Genomic DNA, 18,294 nt, shown 5'->3' on the forward strand with positions numbered 1-18,294 from the left:
CACCGATGCCCCTTTGGCAAGTTGCGCAGCCGGCAGCTAACGGCGCTAGTGCGGTTATCAGATGTTCGCGAGAACTAAACAGAAGCACGGATGGGCGCACAAAAAAAAAAAAAAAAAAAAAAATCACTGGCTATTACTACACTGCCTTATATGAAATTTGTGCGCAGCGTGAGCTGAAGTCTTCTCGGTGACGGCGCATTTCTGCTGCGTCTCAGGAAGTGTTCACGTGATCAGTAAATGTAGGGCGGCGTGCGCTACTCTGCTGCTGCCTCGCAGTGCGGCGCCGCCGCCGGCCAGTATGTTGCAAATCGTGTTTGAACCTCCCGCACAAATGTCACGTGGTTCGGATTAGCCCCATACAAGGGAGCAGCGAGCATACTGTTGCATATCATGTTTGAACCTCCCGCGCAAAGGTTTCGTGGTTTGGATTAGCGGAGAATGGAACAGCGTTTGGGGAGTGTCAGTGGGAGGGCGCTCCTCGGTGGCGACGCATGATACATGTGTAACGGAAAAGCAGTGAGAGTGATGACGCAGTAGCCGCAAGTGTCGTACTCCACTTCATCTTTCGCTAGACGCTCCTTCCCGTTTTCTTTCTTTCGTCGCTGCTGCGTTCGCTCACTGGGTTACACGGGCATAAACAGATGCCGCTCCCGCGAAGCCGAGGTAACGGCTGCCAAAGGGCTGCACCCTAAAACGACCGAAACTCGCCGTCGCCATCTCCGCTTTAAATTCGCTTCGCCAAGTGGCTGTGAGTCCCTCCAGGCAGAAAAAAAACTTCCCTAGTTGGAACGCCGGCTTGAGGCCATATTTATTTTTCAGCTTGGAAGGCCTTCCGAGCGACATTTTCACCGGTGTCTTTAACGCCTAAGTAAGCGCCATCACTGGTTGCGGTTTATGTGTGCACGGTTTGCGGTTAGAAAAAGGTGGGCGCACACGCACAGCTAGGCGTCATGCTGCTACCGATGAAATTCCGGTTGTGCTGATGGGAGATTTAGATGTCCAATTACATGGCTAAATTCGGTTAGTCGGCTGTCCTCCCTAATTCAGTGCTTCGGGTGTGGGTTGATGGGTTACAAAGAGATCCTACACCCACAGTAAGATGCATACGAAGGGGAACGAAAACGGACAACCACATGTTTGTACGCGAGAATAGATCTCAACGGCTTCCAGGTTTTAAATCATTATCGGACGGATGCATGCCATTCGTTTGGAGGAAGAAGAGCAAGGATTGAAGCGTTAGCCCGACCAGAAGTGCGAATGGAACAAAAACAGCGGACAGCTGCTGGCGCTGCCGTTACCGCCTCGAGTTCACCTCGTCGAGTGCCGGCGAATCCCTCCCGAATGAAGATGAACTTCCCTACTTGGAACGCTGGCGTGAGCCAATATCACTTCTTCAGAGGGCTTTGAGGGGATATTTTAGCATGCGCTCATGACCGGTACCGGTTTATGCGTGCACAGGTTTGTAGTGGAGACTAGAGGGCGGGATGCCGGGAAGTGTGCACGCGCATCTATAGGTTTCATGCCCGTACTGATGGTGCCGGTGTGAGGTTTAAACGCGACCTTAAACGGCCCAATCGGACCAATCGAAGTCCTTAGTGGTAGAGCGGATTGGGTTTGTGTGTTAGGCTTTGTTCAGACTACCGACGCAAAAGCCGGATCGTTATCTGGGGACATAAAAAACTGGCATCTCACGCAGTTCAGTTGGCTGAGACGTGAAATAACGCGTCATTCGTTAAAGTTATTACGCAAGTTGCGGCAACAGTCTGAACTCGGCCTTATACAAACAGTAAGATGCTTGCGACGCGGGAGAGACACAGGCAGTTCCATGTTTATCTGCAAGAACGAAGCTTGGGTCCTTCAGACATTCATTCAGATAATTAGCTTGGAAGTATGCTTCATTGTAAATGACAATAAACGTGTTTTGTTTCGTGTACTCCGTGGACTGCGTTTAGCTTTGCAGGTCTTTACAGCTCTTTACAGAGTGGAAGGGCACTATTTTTTTTTCAAGAATTTAACAGCTTATCAACGTCCTTTTTAGTTGTGGATTTCTCGAAGCTACATTTCTCGTATGTGCGCACGCATATATGCTTCGCACTTAATTTCTTGCCGGTGATGACTGTGCGTATTGGTGATACCTGGGTAGTCTAAGCACTGCGATAAAAACATACAGCATCTACGATAGTACAATACACATGTAGGTCTGAAAGCATTTTCAGAACTGCTCACTGGCATGCCTGCCCTGCGGGATGCTTGTTGTTGTAAAAGATTTGTCGAAGACCATAAACAAAGAAAATAAAAGAACAGAATGGAGGGTGGCTTCTTATTACACAATACCGGAGGAGAACACAGGTACCGTACAGCCCGATGATGCACGGACGTCGCAAGGCACCGACGAGCCCACGTACACAATGGCTGCCTTCGGTACCCAAGAATACATCCTGACATCCGGCATCACTGCTCATACCAGCACCACCACCACCACCACCGAACAGACAGCCATTACCCCCGCCGCCATCGCAGCCCTCACTATCTATATCATCATCTTCACTGACCGTCAGCAAGCCTGCCGCAAATTTTCTTACAGGATGTCTTGGCCGGGAAACTAAAGCGCGAAATATTCCGTGGTGGTGGAGATAATGATTACGACAGAGACGATGACGACGACAGTTATTCTGTTTCTTCCACGGATATCCTCCGTGTGGGGTGAGGAGATACAGGCGGGATGCCTGATAAAGCCTCTGCCACTCTGCAGATCAGCGTAGCAGGTAACACTGGTGAGACGTAATCTCAAGCACTCAACAAAAGACGCAATACACAGCGCTTAGAATGAAGCAATCCTATACGTATATGTAATAAATACCGAAAGATGTCACGCCATGCACAAATTTATATGAACATCAAAAGTACATTTTTAAGTATGCAACAAAAACCAAGGAAACTGTACAGTCATGGGCAAATAAAAAGCAAAAACGAAAATATGAACCAGAACATGCAAAGCTGAAAAATAATGTTCGTTGAGGATTGTCGAGGTTTCGCCTGCCAGGACGCCATGGCGACAGGGGGGCGGCGTAGGAGTGGCCCCGGAGACGGGGAATGCAATAACTCAGAGGCTTCCGGGCCGGCCTTGGCCCGCGGGTGAAGGTCGAGGCACCACCGAAATTCTTAGAAACAGTCTCGCTCGGGGTTGCCACCACTCATGGGCTTGTTGTGTTTGTTTTGTTCTAAGGGGGTGGGGAAGACGCGACGGGCTGGGGGCGCCGGAGCGAGGAGTTCAGAGCCGGACGCCGACGAGTGAGGTGGTCCGGCGTTTTTGAGACAGAAAACCCGGCATGTGGCCGAAAGCGTTTGCAAGTGAAGTGTGCAACCTTGGCGGTGTGTCGTAGAGGAAGCCAGCGTGCGGTGAATAAACAGCAAAACAGCCTTCCGTCCTGCAAGGAGTCCCAGTGTCCCCTCACGGGTTGTCACGAACCCGAGCAAAAACGTGACTAGGATCAATAATGGCGTACTATTGCTATATTTGGAAAGCACATATCTCAACTTTGTTTCTGTAACTAAGCCACGAGTCACGTTGACTTGCATGGAACGAAATCGCGCTATTTGGGTGTTCAGGTTCATATTTTCGTGTTCGCGTTTCATTTGTTCATGGCTACATTACACGCGCGTAACGAAAGGCACACAATATATACCGGTTAAGGAGAACAACCTGATGCTTTAAAGTTTCCACAAGATGCCGTACAATGCGCAACTTTGTATGGGTACACGAAGTACATTACAAACGAAGTAAGTGGAATTATCGTGGTTCTATGCATGGGAATACATAACACCAATTTCAACGTGATGCCTTATGCATGCACGTTTTAAACGCTGAAGAGATTGATTGGAATCGATGCATATGCCACCTCTGTTAAAAGACTGGAGCTGTTACGTATGCCTGCTGTAATTTGTTTGTGTGGCCGGCAACCTGTACTTAGGATAGCTAATATTGCATTTGCCAGAGCTGTCGTCCGGTGGTTTGTTATAAATTCCAGATTTTTGCATCCACTGTAGGAGTTCAAAGTAATATATCGGGTCCGCCTTTCGCATATTATGTTTAACAAAGAGAGGCCTCGTTCGGAGTTCGCACCTATCCCTCTGGTAATACTCATGCATTCGTAAACGCTTTTCTGCCAGATGATTGATCTGTCGTTATTGGAAGCTTTAGTAATGCCCCCACTAGAATTCCGCAGCGCAGCTTGAAGTAAAATAGTGATAACGGCGCCGAAGTATACAAAACCCGTACCCGTCATTACTAGAGAGGATGCGGCGCACCATCAAATCAGCTGAAGCACCTACTCACAGTGTAAGGGTTGCAGGCGCCAGCGACTCGAACTGAGTCGGACGCAGGGGTAGCGGCTGTTCCGGGAATGAGGAATGGATGGCTTTATGGCAGCCAGCTTGCTAAGAGGGAACAGCCTCTGGGTCAAGCCGCCGGCATGAGGACACAGTGTCTCGGGCCTCAACCGCGTGGTCGCGCTGTTTTGGCCGGCGCGCGTGGTGCGACTGTGGGAAAACATTGGTAGCCCGGCGGCTCGAATGAAATTCCGAGAGCTTGGCGGCAGCTGGTTCTGTGTCCTACTGCGTGTATGTTTAGCAGAATGGCCGGTTGTAAAACCATTTGGTCCGTCGCGCCGCTGGGGACGGGGGAGCTTGGAGCTGTCCCTTTGTTGGCCCGTCAACGCGCGCAGTGAGAGCGTGCGTGGTTGTTCGTGCAACGGCCCGGAGTGGATGCGGAAAATGCGACGCCTGCGGCAGCCGCCGTATCCTGTGTTCCCTACACGTTGATTCTGGTCCACGGCCCAATTAACGGGGCATCGCCTGTCAACGGTGGAGAATCTTGGGGGAGCGCCGGGTTTTGTTATGACGGTGGTTATGGGTTGCAGCTGGTTCGGAATGGCTGTCCGGTCTTGGACGAGTCGTGGGAACTGGGGACGCAGGCCGCGTTCGTAGAAGCTTTCCCGGCCGCTTGCACGTGTCTCCGCGGGTTTCTGAGTGTATTCAGTATTTGTTTTGTTGCTTTTGATCTTTTCCTTTTTTTCTGGTGAGAGAGAGCGACCAGCGTTTGAGGGTTACGGGGGCGTTGCCCACCACGGTTTAGGTCCGGATGTGGTAATCCGTCCAATCAGGGAGCCAGGTGATTCCGATTGGCCTGTGTGTCGGGGGTGGAGCCTAAGTAACCCATCAAAACCATGAGACTCGAGGTCTCGAGGCGAAATCCTCAGGGTTTTAATGTGCTATGCACGGCCGGCGTATTGCCGGGTTAGCCAGGTTCGGCTAGGGAGGATCTCACCACTTGGGTAGTCTCAGGTCAGGGTTCGCCGCTGACGGGGGTTCCGCGTGCACAAAGTTGTAGCTGACTAAGACTCTCACTTTCTTACTTCGTTAACTCTATCTTCAGTCTGTAAATACTCTGTATATGTCTTCTACTTAAATGTACAGTTTTAAAAACCCTCCATCAACTATCGTCGTCGTGTCAACAGTGCCGCAACCACCAGGCACCAACGCAGATCATCATCAGCAACAGTGAACCTACCTTTACTCACAGTTATAGACGCGAGCACGAAGGCGAGAAAAAAATACAAACCAGACCCAATTGCCTGCCAAAAGCATGAGAGGATATTCTCAACCGGAAAGGCGCCTTTCTAAAACTGTGCAGGGCACATGTTGAATACTCGTCGAGGTTCGTGACACAGAGTAGTCGAGATACAAAAATTCTCAAAACGTAATGTGCACCATTAGATACATTGAGTACCTCACCGAATATTGCGGGCACGTCTCCTTCTCCAATAAAAGCTGTCGATTCGCTGGATAATTAGGATACTCCAGAATGCGGTTTACCTTTGTTGACCTTTGTTGTTGAACTATGTCGATTTTTAAGTTTGCGAACAATTTGTTCAAGTCCAAAATCCATTTGCTTTTCTTCCATGCAGGTGATTCCCTGGCAGGCCGCCTTCTTTGCTGTTTACTTAACAAAGTGTTTTTGCTCTCTTTGCTCACGTATCTTCTGTGTTCCGTTCCGAGATAGGTTCCCGATTCGATTCAGAACGTTAATTAAGCATGTTTACATGGTGCGCCCCTCTCCTTACAAACCGACCTAAAATACCCAAGAGTGCGTTTTACGGTAAAAAGAAATCTCAAGTCTTTCGATGCAAAACCAACGATTATACCCTTGGTCTACTAAGGCATTTTGTTTTCTTTATTGCACGGGAAAACACGTACATACGTAACGACAAACCGGAGACGTCACATGGTGAAGCAGACAGAAGAGCATAAAGGTTGGGGCGAGTACAAAGACACAAAAATTCCGACAAACACACAGAAGCGTTAAAGAGGAGGAACCACGTGGTTGGTCCAAAAAGCTACTGTATTCCAGCACACTTTATAAAGCTACTATACAAACTATATACAAGCCGTTTCACAAAAAGAAGATTGTTGATCTAGGTGGCTCTGCATGTCTATTATATTGTGGACACGCCACGGACCATACAAACCAATTTACACAAACGTGCCATAGGGTGGTTTACCAGGACACTCGAACGGTAAAAATCGGATGGAGAACAGCGTGATGTTCCCGTTTTTTCTCAGCGTTCTTCACAAAGTGTCACAAAAGAAGAACACCCCTGCAGTCTATAAAGCAGCAGTCAGTTTTCTCTGGGCGGCAACTTGTCGACCAAGATAACAGCATACCAGTGTCTTGCCTTCATATTTCAACAGGCAGGGTTTGGTTGTTTCTAGACTACTGAGGCCGAATAGTGAACTTCTTTTAATAGTTTTTCAAGAGTACGGACGGAGTCTTCCAAGCCAATCAGTAGATGGTGCTGATGCGGACAGTGTCGGGGTCGTACATACCTATCTCGGAACTGGATGTCGCCACTTATCTTCACCGGACGCAGGGATCTGTCAAAGAAGAGGAGGAAGATGATGTGAGGTGCACGGTTAGAAGCCTTGCGAGTCCCCTGAGTCTCCCCCACCACCGCCGCCGTACCCATGGCTTCGACGTCGTCACAGTCGGTCCACACCAAGGCTCACGTGGTGGTGGCCGAGGACAAGGCTGAGCGCAAGCGTGCGCACCTGCGCGTGCTGGTGACGAGCGCGACGAGCCCGACGGCGAGAACCATAGCGTCGGCGGTGTCGCAGGGCGTCGTGTTCGGCTACGACCAGCCGCTAATACTGCACCTGTACGACGTCCCGGGCAGCATGGGCGGCCTCGAGGGACTCACGCTCGAGCTGCTCGACAGCACCTATCCGCTGCTCAGACAGGTGAGCCGGTGCTTCGAAAGGGAACGCTTTCAATGGTTACGACCTTCAACGTAACCAATGGTTACAAGGCCTTCGCCGTAGGCCTTGTATATGTCTCCTTGGAAGATATGCCCTTGAATGATCCCGGCGTCAACGTGAACGGTACAAAATCCCAAGGCCAGAGGCGAACCAAGGCCGTGCTAGCCATGCATAAGATGCGAATAATGATTGACATAGTCCCGTGTTTGACGGATTACCGTCTGGTTTGCAACGATGAAACGTAAGTCACTGACCAAGTGATTTTTTTTTTTACTTGGTCAGTTACCAACGTTTTATAGTTGAGCCTAATGGCTGATTATAAATAGTTGACAGTAATGATGAGAAGGTGCTAGCGTGCTGATCTTTCGTTACATACTTCGGCAGTAATTTATTGCGAAAAAGATACATTATTATGCGTAGCGCTGTTCGAGGAGCTGAAGGCTGTTCTGCAGGACTGATATTTTGCAAGTTCCGGAGTTGGAAACTAAATTCTGTATACACTGGAAAGTGTCCAAAAGGGGGTGCACAAAAGCAGTGATGGCCGCGTTACCAGTAAAGAGTCCCAGCGTCACAGTTACAGTTACCAAAGCCGAAATATAATTGTTACAGTTATAGGATTTTTAAAAGTAACTTGTGACAGTTACAGATACGGTGGAAAAGTAACGCCGTTACTTTTCCGTTACAGTATCAGGCTAAGTAATATAGTTAAACCTGGATATAACGAAGTTGACAAACATTTGCATTTTTTTCGTTACATCCAGGTTTTCGTTACATGGAGATTTCCATCTAAAGCGCGCGTGAACAAAGCGGAAACGAAACCGAAATGCTAGACATCAGTGACGCTGAACTCACTCTTCAAGGATTTATTTCACACTGAACTGCGTGATTTGTGCCTTCGGCTACCGTGGCCACAAACGTAACTTAAGTATGGCTTTCGCATTTTGATACTTTTAAGGTGCCTTGACTCGTCTCAAGAACCAAACTTATGCTGAAAGGGCGTTTTTTGCGAACTTGATGCTCTTTTCCGCACCCAAAATTGTTGAGACGGTGCTAGCTTGGATACTGTACGGGACGACAACGTTCTCCTTTCTCGCTGGCGGAGACGACGACATTTAGAATAGCGAGCTTGTCGTGAAAAGACAAAAATTTTCGTTTTCTGGCAGCAGAACAAATCACCGACGAACCGACACCCCAAATAGCAGTGGAGACGCGCGACTACACGCCGACAGGCAGGCCAAGCACCTAACCGATACCGCACTCACACGTGGAAATACACGGGAGATGGCAGTGCGGGCGAAATTCGCTAAAGTAGTGCATTTAGCCAACCGATTTTTTTAGAAAATGCGCAAGAAACATTGATTCATCAGCGCAGTGACTTCGTTACATCAAGTTAACCGTCGCAACTCCTTCGTTATATAGAGGTCGCAAACACGTGGGCTTCAGTGGAGGTGGAAATGGGGAACTGGAAAACTTCGTTAAAGCCAGGAATTTGTTACATGGAGGTTCGTTACATTCATATGTAACTGCATGTCACAAACCAAATGATAGAGTTGATGAAGGGGGCGCGCACATGAAAGGACGCACTAATGATGAAGGGGGCACACTTAAGCCCGACACCAACACTCGTTGTGTACACCTCATTTCGTTTCATCTGCTTTTTTGTTGATGAACCCTTGGTGTTGGGGAATGTAACTTAGGATTAGTAGTTTGCCGAAGCTGGCATCCAGGACCTTCCCTCTTTGCGGAGGTGTAACTTCCTATTCCCTATTTTTTCTTGTTTCTGCTCGCTCGAGACGAAGGAATAGTTTTAGACATCAACTCTAAACCGACCTCCTACCTCTGTCTTCTACAGGAAAGATAATCCATCCTCTTAGCGACCTCCTCTCCTAAACTGCGAGAGCACCCGTGTTGTGTGTAAGCATGAAAGGTGGAGACAAAAAGTGCGAACAAGTAGAAAGGGTGAACTTCAAGTCGGCCCTTAACGAGTGTTGCTATTGGATAGTTTTCTATAATAAAACAAAGAACTGTTACGATATTTCCTGTTACATCTGTTACTCTGAAAAAGTAACAGTGCTACAGTTACAAGTTCCTCCAACTTAAAAGTAACTAGTTACAGTTAAAAGTTACCGAAAAAAATAACTAGTTATCGGTAACACGTCGCTAGCAACTAGTTACTACCTTAGACGGCACAAAAGTAACTACAATCGCGTAAGAATTTAGCGGCATAGCTCTTGCAGCTGCCAGCTGCTGACAAGGTACAAAAACGGATCAAGATAGTGGTCGTTCCAAAAAGAAGTGGTCTTGAAGAAATTGAGAGCTTCCTCTTCATCTAATTTAAAGTTTTGTAGCGGAGGAATACTTCCCACAATGCGGTCTGAGGAGAAAAAAAGAGCTGGTATAACATAGCTCTGCGCCTGTTATTCCCCAGTACGCCAGTCCTGCCACATGACAGACACCATGCAGACAGCGCTGCATAAAAGTGGTTCGTTTCTTCCCTCCCAAGAACCGCTTCGGGCGGTACTTAGCCGTGACTTCTGCATTCGCGCCCTTTTGTCCGGCAGGTTGTGATGGCCACAGTGGAAGAGTCTGCCTTCCACGACATCGACGCCGCCTTCCTTCTGTACCCGAACGCCGAGGCTCCCGTTGGCGACAGCATCCGGCTCTTTCAGAGCTACGGTGCAGCGCTGGACAAGTACGCCAAAAAGTCCGTGAAGGTGGTCTGTTGCGGAGTCAACGCTGCCATCAATGCTTACGCCTGCATCCGAAGCGCCCCATCCATAGACAGCCGCAACATCACCGCCCTTTCCCGTCTTGAACACAACCAGGCACTGGCGCAAATCGCCTCCAAGCTTGCCGTGGCACCGAACAAGGTCCGCAACGTCGTGGTGTGGGGCGGCCAGGGCTACGTGCCGGACGCACACCAAGCCACCTTCTTCCACCGAGACACGCTGCTGCCGGTCATTGAGACGCTCAAGGACGAGTCCTATTTGAAGGGCGACTTCGTCGACTTTGTGCGCAACCGAGCTCTAGAGGTGCAGGCCGCACGCGCCAAGTACCCGTCGCTCAGCAAAAGCAAGGCGGCGTGCGACCACATGCGCGACTGGTGGCAGGTGAGCCGCATCATAGTATGTCCCAGCATATTTAATGAGCTTTCAGATGGTCTGCTTTTGATAACTTTGTGAGGTAAACTGAGAGCGGCCGCACTTGCTTGTGAGGACGGCTGAGCTGTAGTGCTAAGCAATGTTTCAGTTTGTTGAACCTTTGTTTTCAGTGCCGGGCACTTTAGGGGCCAGGCTTGTCGTTGTAGCTCATCCGCGGTCACGCTACCTAGCCACCACAGCCACGCAGCGTAACGTACCCAAACAGAGGCCCACGGCGTCACGCACTCGAGCAGACGCTTAGAAAAGGTGCCCGCCTGTCCCTCGATTCACCCTTCCGGACAAAAGTTAAGAGGACACTTGAACAAGCGGTTTATTTACGCAGAACCGTTCGATACTCCTGGAGCCGCTGGCACTTGTCATACATGCCCCCATTGTTTAGTGCAAAGAAAACTGCAGGTACATTTCAGGAAAAAATTCCCTCGCACTTCCCCGAGGGGGAGAGTGTGTAAGTGCGAATGCACGGTTGTTGATTGCGCGATTACGGTGGATATCGTGATCTTGGAGTGGAGAGGAGGCGCCCAACACCCGCAGTCACTGAGCGGAGAGAGGAGGAGGAGAGTAGCGCCCGCCGTTACGGCAAGGGCTACACGAGCGCCCTCACGCGTCGGAATGCGGAGCGCCCGCTACGCGAGCGAGAGCTCTCCCGCCCGAAGTGGAGAGGAGGCGCCCAACACCCGCAGTCACTGAGCGGAGAGAGGAGGAGGAGAGTAGCGCGCGCCCATCTCCCCCCGTTGCTAGGGAAGATGAGGAGGAAGACGAGGAGCGCGCGCACCCGCAGCTGTTGCTATGCGGACGACGGCGGCGGACGATTCAGGCTCGCTTAAGAAGTGCATTCGCACTTAAAATACTTATGCACTTAATTTAACCAGTAGTCTCCGCGTTCATTTAGTTAGGAATGCTAGTTGGGTTGCTTTTTACGATAGTATAAAAAAAAATTCCCTCGCACTTCCCCGAGGGGGAGAGTGTGTAAATGCGAATGCACGGTTGTTGATTGCGCGATTACGGTGGATATCGTGATCTTAATGAGTAGTCGAGAGATTACACACACGCACACAACTACAAAGAAAGATATTTCACTCGTTATTGCTGGTACCGTTGCCCGGTCCGCCATCATCGTTATCGAGATGCAGGACCAGCGACCGCTCTCGACGACGGCGCGCGCTCGACTAATACCCTCCCGCGCCACGCGGCTGCTACACGAGCGCCCTCACGCGTCGGAATGCGGAGCGCCCGCTACGCGAGCGAGAGCTCTCCCGCCCGAAGTGGAGAGGAGGCGCCCAACACCCGCAGTCACTGAGCGGAGAGAGGAGGAGGAGAGTAGCGCCCGCCGTTACGGCAAGGGCTACACGAGCGCCCTCACGCGTCGGAATGCGGAGCGCCCGCTACGCGAGCGAGAGCTCTCCCGCCCGAAGTGGAGAGGAAGCGCCCAACACCCGCAGTCACTGAGCGGAGAGAGGAGGAGGAGAGTAGCGCGCGCCCATCTCCCCCCGTTGCTAGGGAAGACGAGGAGCGCGCGCACCCGCAGCTGTTGCTATGCGGACGACGGCGGCGGACGATTCAGGCTCGCTTAAGAAGTGCTTTCGCACTTAAAAAAAGTGGCCACGGAAGAAAAATCGACGCGTTTAAAATGGCGCCGAAAGGCAGCACTTGCGAGATGAAAACAAGCACAAAAATGGCTGCGCCTTAGCTCTGCAAACCCTGGATATGCAAAGCAAAAGCTTGGCTTAGTCTGGTTGAGTGTTTCGCTTGGTTACTTTGATTTAGCTGTGTTGCCGACCACGTCTCAAAGCCGTTCGGTTGCGTGCAACGCTCACAGAAGGAGGCCGGGCGAACGCGGCGTTCGCCGAGACCAGCGCGGCGTTCATTCATGGCGAACGCACCGTTCCTTTGCCCGAACGCACCGAGTCACGTTGCCCGAAACGACTCAGCGTCGCATGCATGCGAGGCTGCGGGGGTGGTTGGCTGCCTCGGCCGCAGCGGTGGTGGCGACCGCTGTCGGCGCCTGCAGGCGTCAACAGCGGGCCCGGCGAATCACGTGATGCGCTTCGAGGGGGGCGTCGCCTGGGGTGTGTCTCCGGTCAAAAGGTCATTTGTGCCTCCTCCACGAAATCACTGTACGAAAGTAGTAAGGCTTTGCTTTAAAAATTCAGGGAAGCTTGCACTCGGGCGCAAGACTTCCATGGCGAAGATGTTGTAGTTGATCATTGACGGACACAAATTTAAGTTTTAGTATCACCCGCCGCGGTGGCTCAGTGGCTAAGGCGTTGCGCTGCTGAGCTCAAGGTCGCGGGTTCGATTCCCGGCCGCGGCGGTCGCTTTTCTGATGGAGGCGAAAAGCAAAAATGCCCGTGTGTACGAGATTTCGGCGCACGTTAAAGATCCCCAGGTGGTCAAAATTAATCCGGAGCCCTCCACTACGGCGCGCCTCATCGCCTGCGTTGCGTCGGTGCGTTAAACCCTACAATCAAATCAAATCAAAAGTTTTAGTATCGTTGTGGTGTCGTGGTTGACATCGGCGGCATGGCATTTCAATGACTTTGTTGAGCAAGGCCAGAGCGAGTTCGTCGTTGTGGTCGTCGTTTGCGTACTCCACTCTGCGAGTGCATCTTATCGCATCTAGCGGATACTTTGCACACCGAGCCTCTCGAAGCGCGGTCTCTTCTTCCTCGGCCGTGCGAACTACCCGCGGCTGGGCCATGTGGATTCAGTGATCACCTACAGCAGCTTCGACATTCAAGTCGCGGCTCTTCTACGGTGTAGAGCGCATGCGCACGGCAACAGGAGGACGAACGAACGAGGGGGGCACGCTATGTAGTGTCTTTCTTGTTCCGAGCAAGTACGGCGAACGCTGGAGTTTTTTTTTTCTTGTGGCCAATGTTGGCCAATCTCCCTAAGTGGGTATGCTTGGCTTGACGAAGATGCGCTCGAAGCACGCGTGCACGAGGGCTCGGCATTTTCTTTGTATTTTTTGGTATTTTTAACTGCGGACACCATACACAAATGATTTGCTCAACAGCTTCGCTGTTACGAGAACAAAGCTTCCGCTCGTGACGTTGCAGGCAGAAAAAGAAACAAAAGATAGAAGAAGTCGAGTGTCCAGAAGAAGGCGCGCGAGCAGTGCAAATGCGGGAAAATTGAATTGCATTGAACAAACCTCCCTTCAATTCATCAAGAGAGAAGTGAGACAGAGAGGCGAAAAGCGTGAGGGGTGGTGGGAATGATCGAATAACGGCACCGGAGCCCCTCTGGCGAATCGCTGCTCTGCCCTTCCGACAGTTTTCATGTTGAGTGGAACTGTTTTAAATTTTTTGGTTGTGGTTTTAACAGCGGAGCTGTTGTACAAGCCGTAAGTTCGCCATTGAAGAAAAATATACCAAGAAAATGCGGAGCGCTCGTGAGCGCGTCCCTCGCCGCGACCGCCCAGCGTCCCTGGCACGCGCAGTGGCTTTAGCAAAAAAAAACTGTGGTTGATTTTCTGTCATAGGAATCGGTAAAACACGAAAGTGAAATGTGCAGCGAAATCTGCAGCTGAGCATGATCTGCGGGTCGGCGGCTGCCTTGTGGGTGTGCTTGGCGAGCGACGTCTTGCTTGCGGGTCGCTTCAGCAAACGTATACTGGCGTCATTTCCGTGACGGATATGGCTTCAGTGAAATCTTGGTGTATTCCGGAATAAAACACTTTCGCGTTAAAATATGAAACCAGAAAACGAACAACCACAAGTTTGACGTACGCTTTGGTACTAAAGGTTGCTTCCCCGCAAGAAGTTCCTGCGTGCAGGGGTGCACCTTAACAGGCCGCTTGCTTCGTTGTAATGACGTCATTTCCGTGATGGATATGACGTCAGCGAAATCTTGGTGTATCCGGGAATAAAACACTTTCGTGTTAAAAAAAGCACTTTAGCGCTGTCGTCAAGTAAAAAACAAAAAAAAAACTCCGGTGCTAATGTTAAAGATGAAAAGACACCCTGCTTGAAAGAGGTCGCCGCGGCCGCCGCATTCTCTAGAAGCCATTATTGATAATTGGAGACACGACTACGAGTGTGCCAGTCCTTCCCGAGACGACTTGCAGATCCCGGCACCGCTGCCTCGAGTCGATGACGAAGAGCTCGTGGATGTCTACAATGCTGAGGATGACTTTGCACCCACCACTCGGCTCGAAGAAGACGACGGCCTTTACGATGCATAAGACGACGATTACTATAGCACCACAACCATGCAAAGAAACAATCATACTGAAACTTAAATATACGTCCGGCAATGCTCACCTACAACAGCTTCGCCATTGCAGTCTTGCGCGTGAGTGCAAGCTTCCCTGAATTTTCCCCCCGTGTTTTGTGTTTGAATTTCCTCCTCCGGTGTTCATGTGTTGTATTTTCTCTGGCGTGTTATAACGGCACGTTGTACGCAATCAATCTGTGAAACAGTCGCTGCTGCAGGGCGTCTCCGTACAAGCTATTGAAGGCTTTGGCTTGCCCGCGACTATATTGCCGTACATTGATAACTTCATGAAATGTTATCTCGTATTATCTTATCTTCGACGTTGATACTAGGCGTTGAACTGCCAAACGATGGGGAACATCGGTCATCTAACTAGCCTACGCTTTCATGGTCGAGAAGTGTGGGGTTAAAGAAGGCAACCAGCAAAAAAGACGTGCATGCAAGGGCTTACTTACAGCGTGATTTCTATGCTACAATGTTTGCTCATAAAATTATGTCAAAGAACATGCGGGAAGAGAAATTAGGGTATACGCTGATGGCAGCTCCTAGACTTCTTCGTTTAACAGTATGTTCAGTATCGCACCAAGCCGCTGAAAGGACTCGTCGGATGGGGGGCGCGTTTTGCATATACGATATACTTTCTGAAACTCGCTTATTCGGAGTACTACAGCCGACTTCAGGTGAGCAAAGCAAAGGCCAGGGTTACGGGCGGGGCATGCAAGCAATCGGTGCGAGTGAAACGGCGAGTTGGGGAAAACTGTCAAGCAAAACCAGCGTTACACAGCCTAATACTTCATAACTCGATCGATTTCTAAAAACGTCGGTACTTCGATGGCCGACTGGCGCATTAGTGCGACTGTTGCAAATGTGCGCAGCCTTGAGAAACTCGTGTGCCCTTTGGCCCCTAAGTTTAAACAAAATGTAAGTGGCGCGAAACACTAAGGTCCAACAACATTGTTGTAAACGTGTCGATAAGTAGGAGCTCGCCAGTGCTTTCAGGGAGGCAAGTTGAGGCAGCACCACATCTGCTCCACAAGCGACAATGGCTTGGCAAGGTGCTTAACTGTTAACATGCCGGACAATGGAACTAGCTCTATAAGCAGCATCCTTATTTCTCTGCTTTTTCTCGCCCCAGTACCATCGCGCAAATCTTCCCAACTTTTTACGAGCCAATATTAGAGTTTTCATGCTAGAGCTATTATACAAGAAACATAGCTCACGTAGTGGATCTACTATACACTATAGCGGAGGCCATAGTAAAAGTCAAGCCTTGTTCATGTTATTAATCCGTAGCATTTTTTGCCAGAACCGTGTAACGCCCTGCATTTAACAACAATGCAGATTTCGCAGAAGTTCCACCTTTAATCGTTATAATAGCGCAAATGGAGATAATTGGTGGAAGAAAATTTTGAAAAACCAAAAAATAGAAAACACACAAAAAATAGCGGGAATGGCGAACTGTGTAATGCCCTGAATTTCCCCCAAAACGCGTTTCGCGAAGTTTCACCTTTAATTATTATAATAGCATAAATGGGGATAATTGGTCGAAGAAAATTTTGAAGAACCAAAAAAAAAAGAAACATAAAAAGAATAGCGGAAATGACGAACCGTGTAATGCCCTGCACTTCCACAAAAATGCAGACTTCGCGGAAGTTCTACCTTTAATCGTTATAATAGCGTAAATGGAGGTATTTATTCGGACAGAATTTACAAAAAACCCGAACATCTAGATGTAGAGAACTCACACACTAGACAAGCGGCATAAGACTGCTACGCATCAGTAGACCATTTTCTGAATTTCAGCAGATTTCTGCAACAGACAGACAGACAGACAGACAGACAGACAGACAGACAGACAGACAGACAGACAGACGGACGGACAGACAGACAGACAGACAGACAGACAGATGGACGGACGGGCGGACGGGAGGATGGATGAATGGATGAATGGATGCACGTAGCCAGAGGGGTGTTGGGGGGGGGGGTCTGAATTCCCTAAGAAATGCTTTTTAGGCACGCGTAAGCGATAGTGTTCCTTTAGGCAAAACTCCTCCCTTCCGATAACGCATTACCTCATCGGAAAAATATTTCTGGCTACTGCCATGGATGGACGGTTGTACGAGATGGGTGGATGAGTGGACTTACTTTACCCTGCCTGTTGATGTAAATATCCAGTAATATTAACAAAGCCCTCCAATGTGTCTTGTCTTGTCTTGTCACATCGTGGCACACCTGTGTACTGTGTCGCAGGGAACTCCCGAGGGCACCTGGGTCTCCATGGGCGTGGTTAGCAACGGCGCCTACGGAGTTCCCAAGGGGATCGTGTACAGCTTTCCCGTGCACATCAACGCCGACAAGGAGTGGGAGATCGTGGAAAACATCGACCTGAACCCCGCCACCAAGAAGCGCGTCGACGAGTGCACCCGCAACACCGTGACGCTCCTTCAGAGCGCCATCCCTGGTGTCGTCGCCTAGCATCCTCGCCGCATAGCTCAGACAGCGCCTTCCCGCAATAGACGCTTAACGGACTGAAATTTCTCGTGAAAGGAACTTAAATTTATCCCTTGCTTCTTCAAGGCGTCAGATTCTGTAAAGTTCGTAAGCTTTTGTGTTTCGTCCGGTGCCACAAACATCGCCAGGCTCAGACCACCGCGAACTGAGGGGATCCTGCGGATGACCGCGGCTTGTGCGTAAGAAGCTGCAGGCGGCGCTTAAAATTATAATATAGTTTGCCGGCATAAAAATCCGACATTGATAGGGGAACGACAAGCCATGTACGAAATCAAGCATAAAATAATTGACTTGATGGGAGGCAAGGACGACACCGTACCGAAACGAGGATGGCAAGAAGCTGTAAACGAATGTGTTAGTTGATTCTGCTTGCCTCTTTCTATACATTTACACTAAAAGAGGCCTATTTTTCGGAATATGTAGATTGTTCACTGCCGTGAGCGCTGTTGCTAATTTTATTGTTTCTGATAAAAAAAAGGAGCTGATGTTTGAAGCGCCCTTAAACCTGATTGCCGCCATCAGCTAAGTTACTCCTCTTACGCTAACTTCGCGCTGACCACCATGTCAATTCCGCCTGGCTCATAAGCGGGGTAAGAAACGCGGCATTCATTTGACGTGTATGCGCTTTCGTCACACGCCACGAGAGAAGAATTATGTAGTTTATAAATTAAAGCTACAAACGCCAACGCCATATAAACGCCAACGTAAGCCCAGCCAGATATGCTCTGTTCTACAAATTTTCCCAGTTCAGCAGAAAATTCTCCGCTCTCTTAAGACATTTTAGTTCAGGGTGCAGCGACGGTACAGTGGCAGCATAATCGACTCGACATTCTCGTGCCTATTTTCTTTAGTCAATCTTTCCCACGTTGTACATTCATTGGAACAAATCCGGGGGACATAATGCTTGAAATTTTGCTTGCTTGAGGGTGTGTACGTTGCACACATAAGGTGTCTTTTACTTATACTCCAGAGTTAGAAGGAAACCCTTGCAAAAACATCAAATTTCGGGGTAGAACCGGTTGAGCACTCTGGTGTCATCAATGACAATGATAAAGCCTTGATTACGCCAAATGGCCGTCACGAGGGTAGA

The 18,294-nt window shown here is 49.7% G+C and overlaps 1 protein-coding gene across 1 annotated transcript; it reads left to right on the forward strand.

Moving 5' to 3' along the window:
- The first annotated feature begins 7,023 nt into the window (after window positions 1-7,023).
- LOC144179872 (malate dehydrogenase, cytoplasmic-like) lies at window positions 7,024-17,417 on the forward strand. Its single transcript, XM_077708296.1, has 3 exons — window positions 7,024-7,296; window positions 9,876-10,424; window positions 16,944-17,417. The coding sequence occupies exons 1-3, from the start codon at window positions 7,024-7,026 to the stop codon at window positions 17,166-17,168; spliced, it is 1,047 nt and encodes a 348-aa protein (XP_077564422.1). The 3' UTR covers window positions 17,169-17,417.
- The last annotated feature ends 877 nt before the right edge of the window (window positions 17,418-18,294 follow it).

Source organism: Haemaphysalis longicornis, unplaced genomic scaffold, assembly GCF_048455015.1.
Source record: "Haemaphysalis longicornis isolate Haplotype H1 unplaced genomic scaffold, Haemaphysalis longicornis Haplotype H1 scaffold_4, whole genome shotgun sequence".
Taxonomy (NCBI): domain Eukaryota; kingdom Metazoa; phylum Arthropoda; class Arachnida; order Ixodida; family Ixodidae; genus Haemaphysalis; species Haemaphysalis longicornis.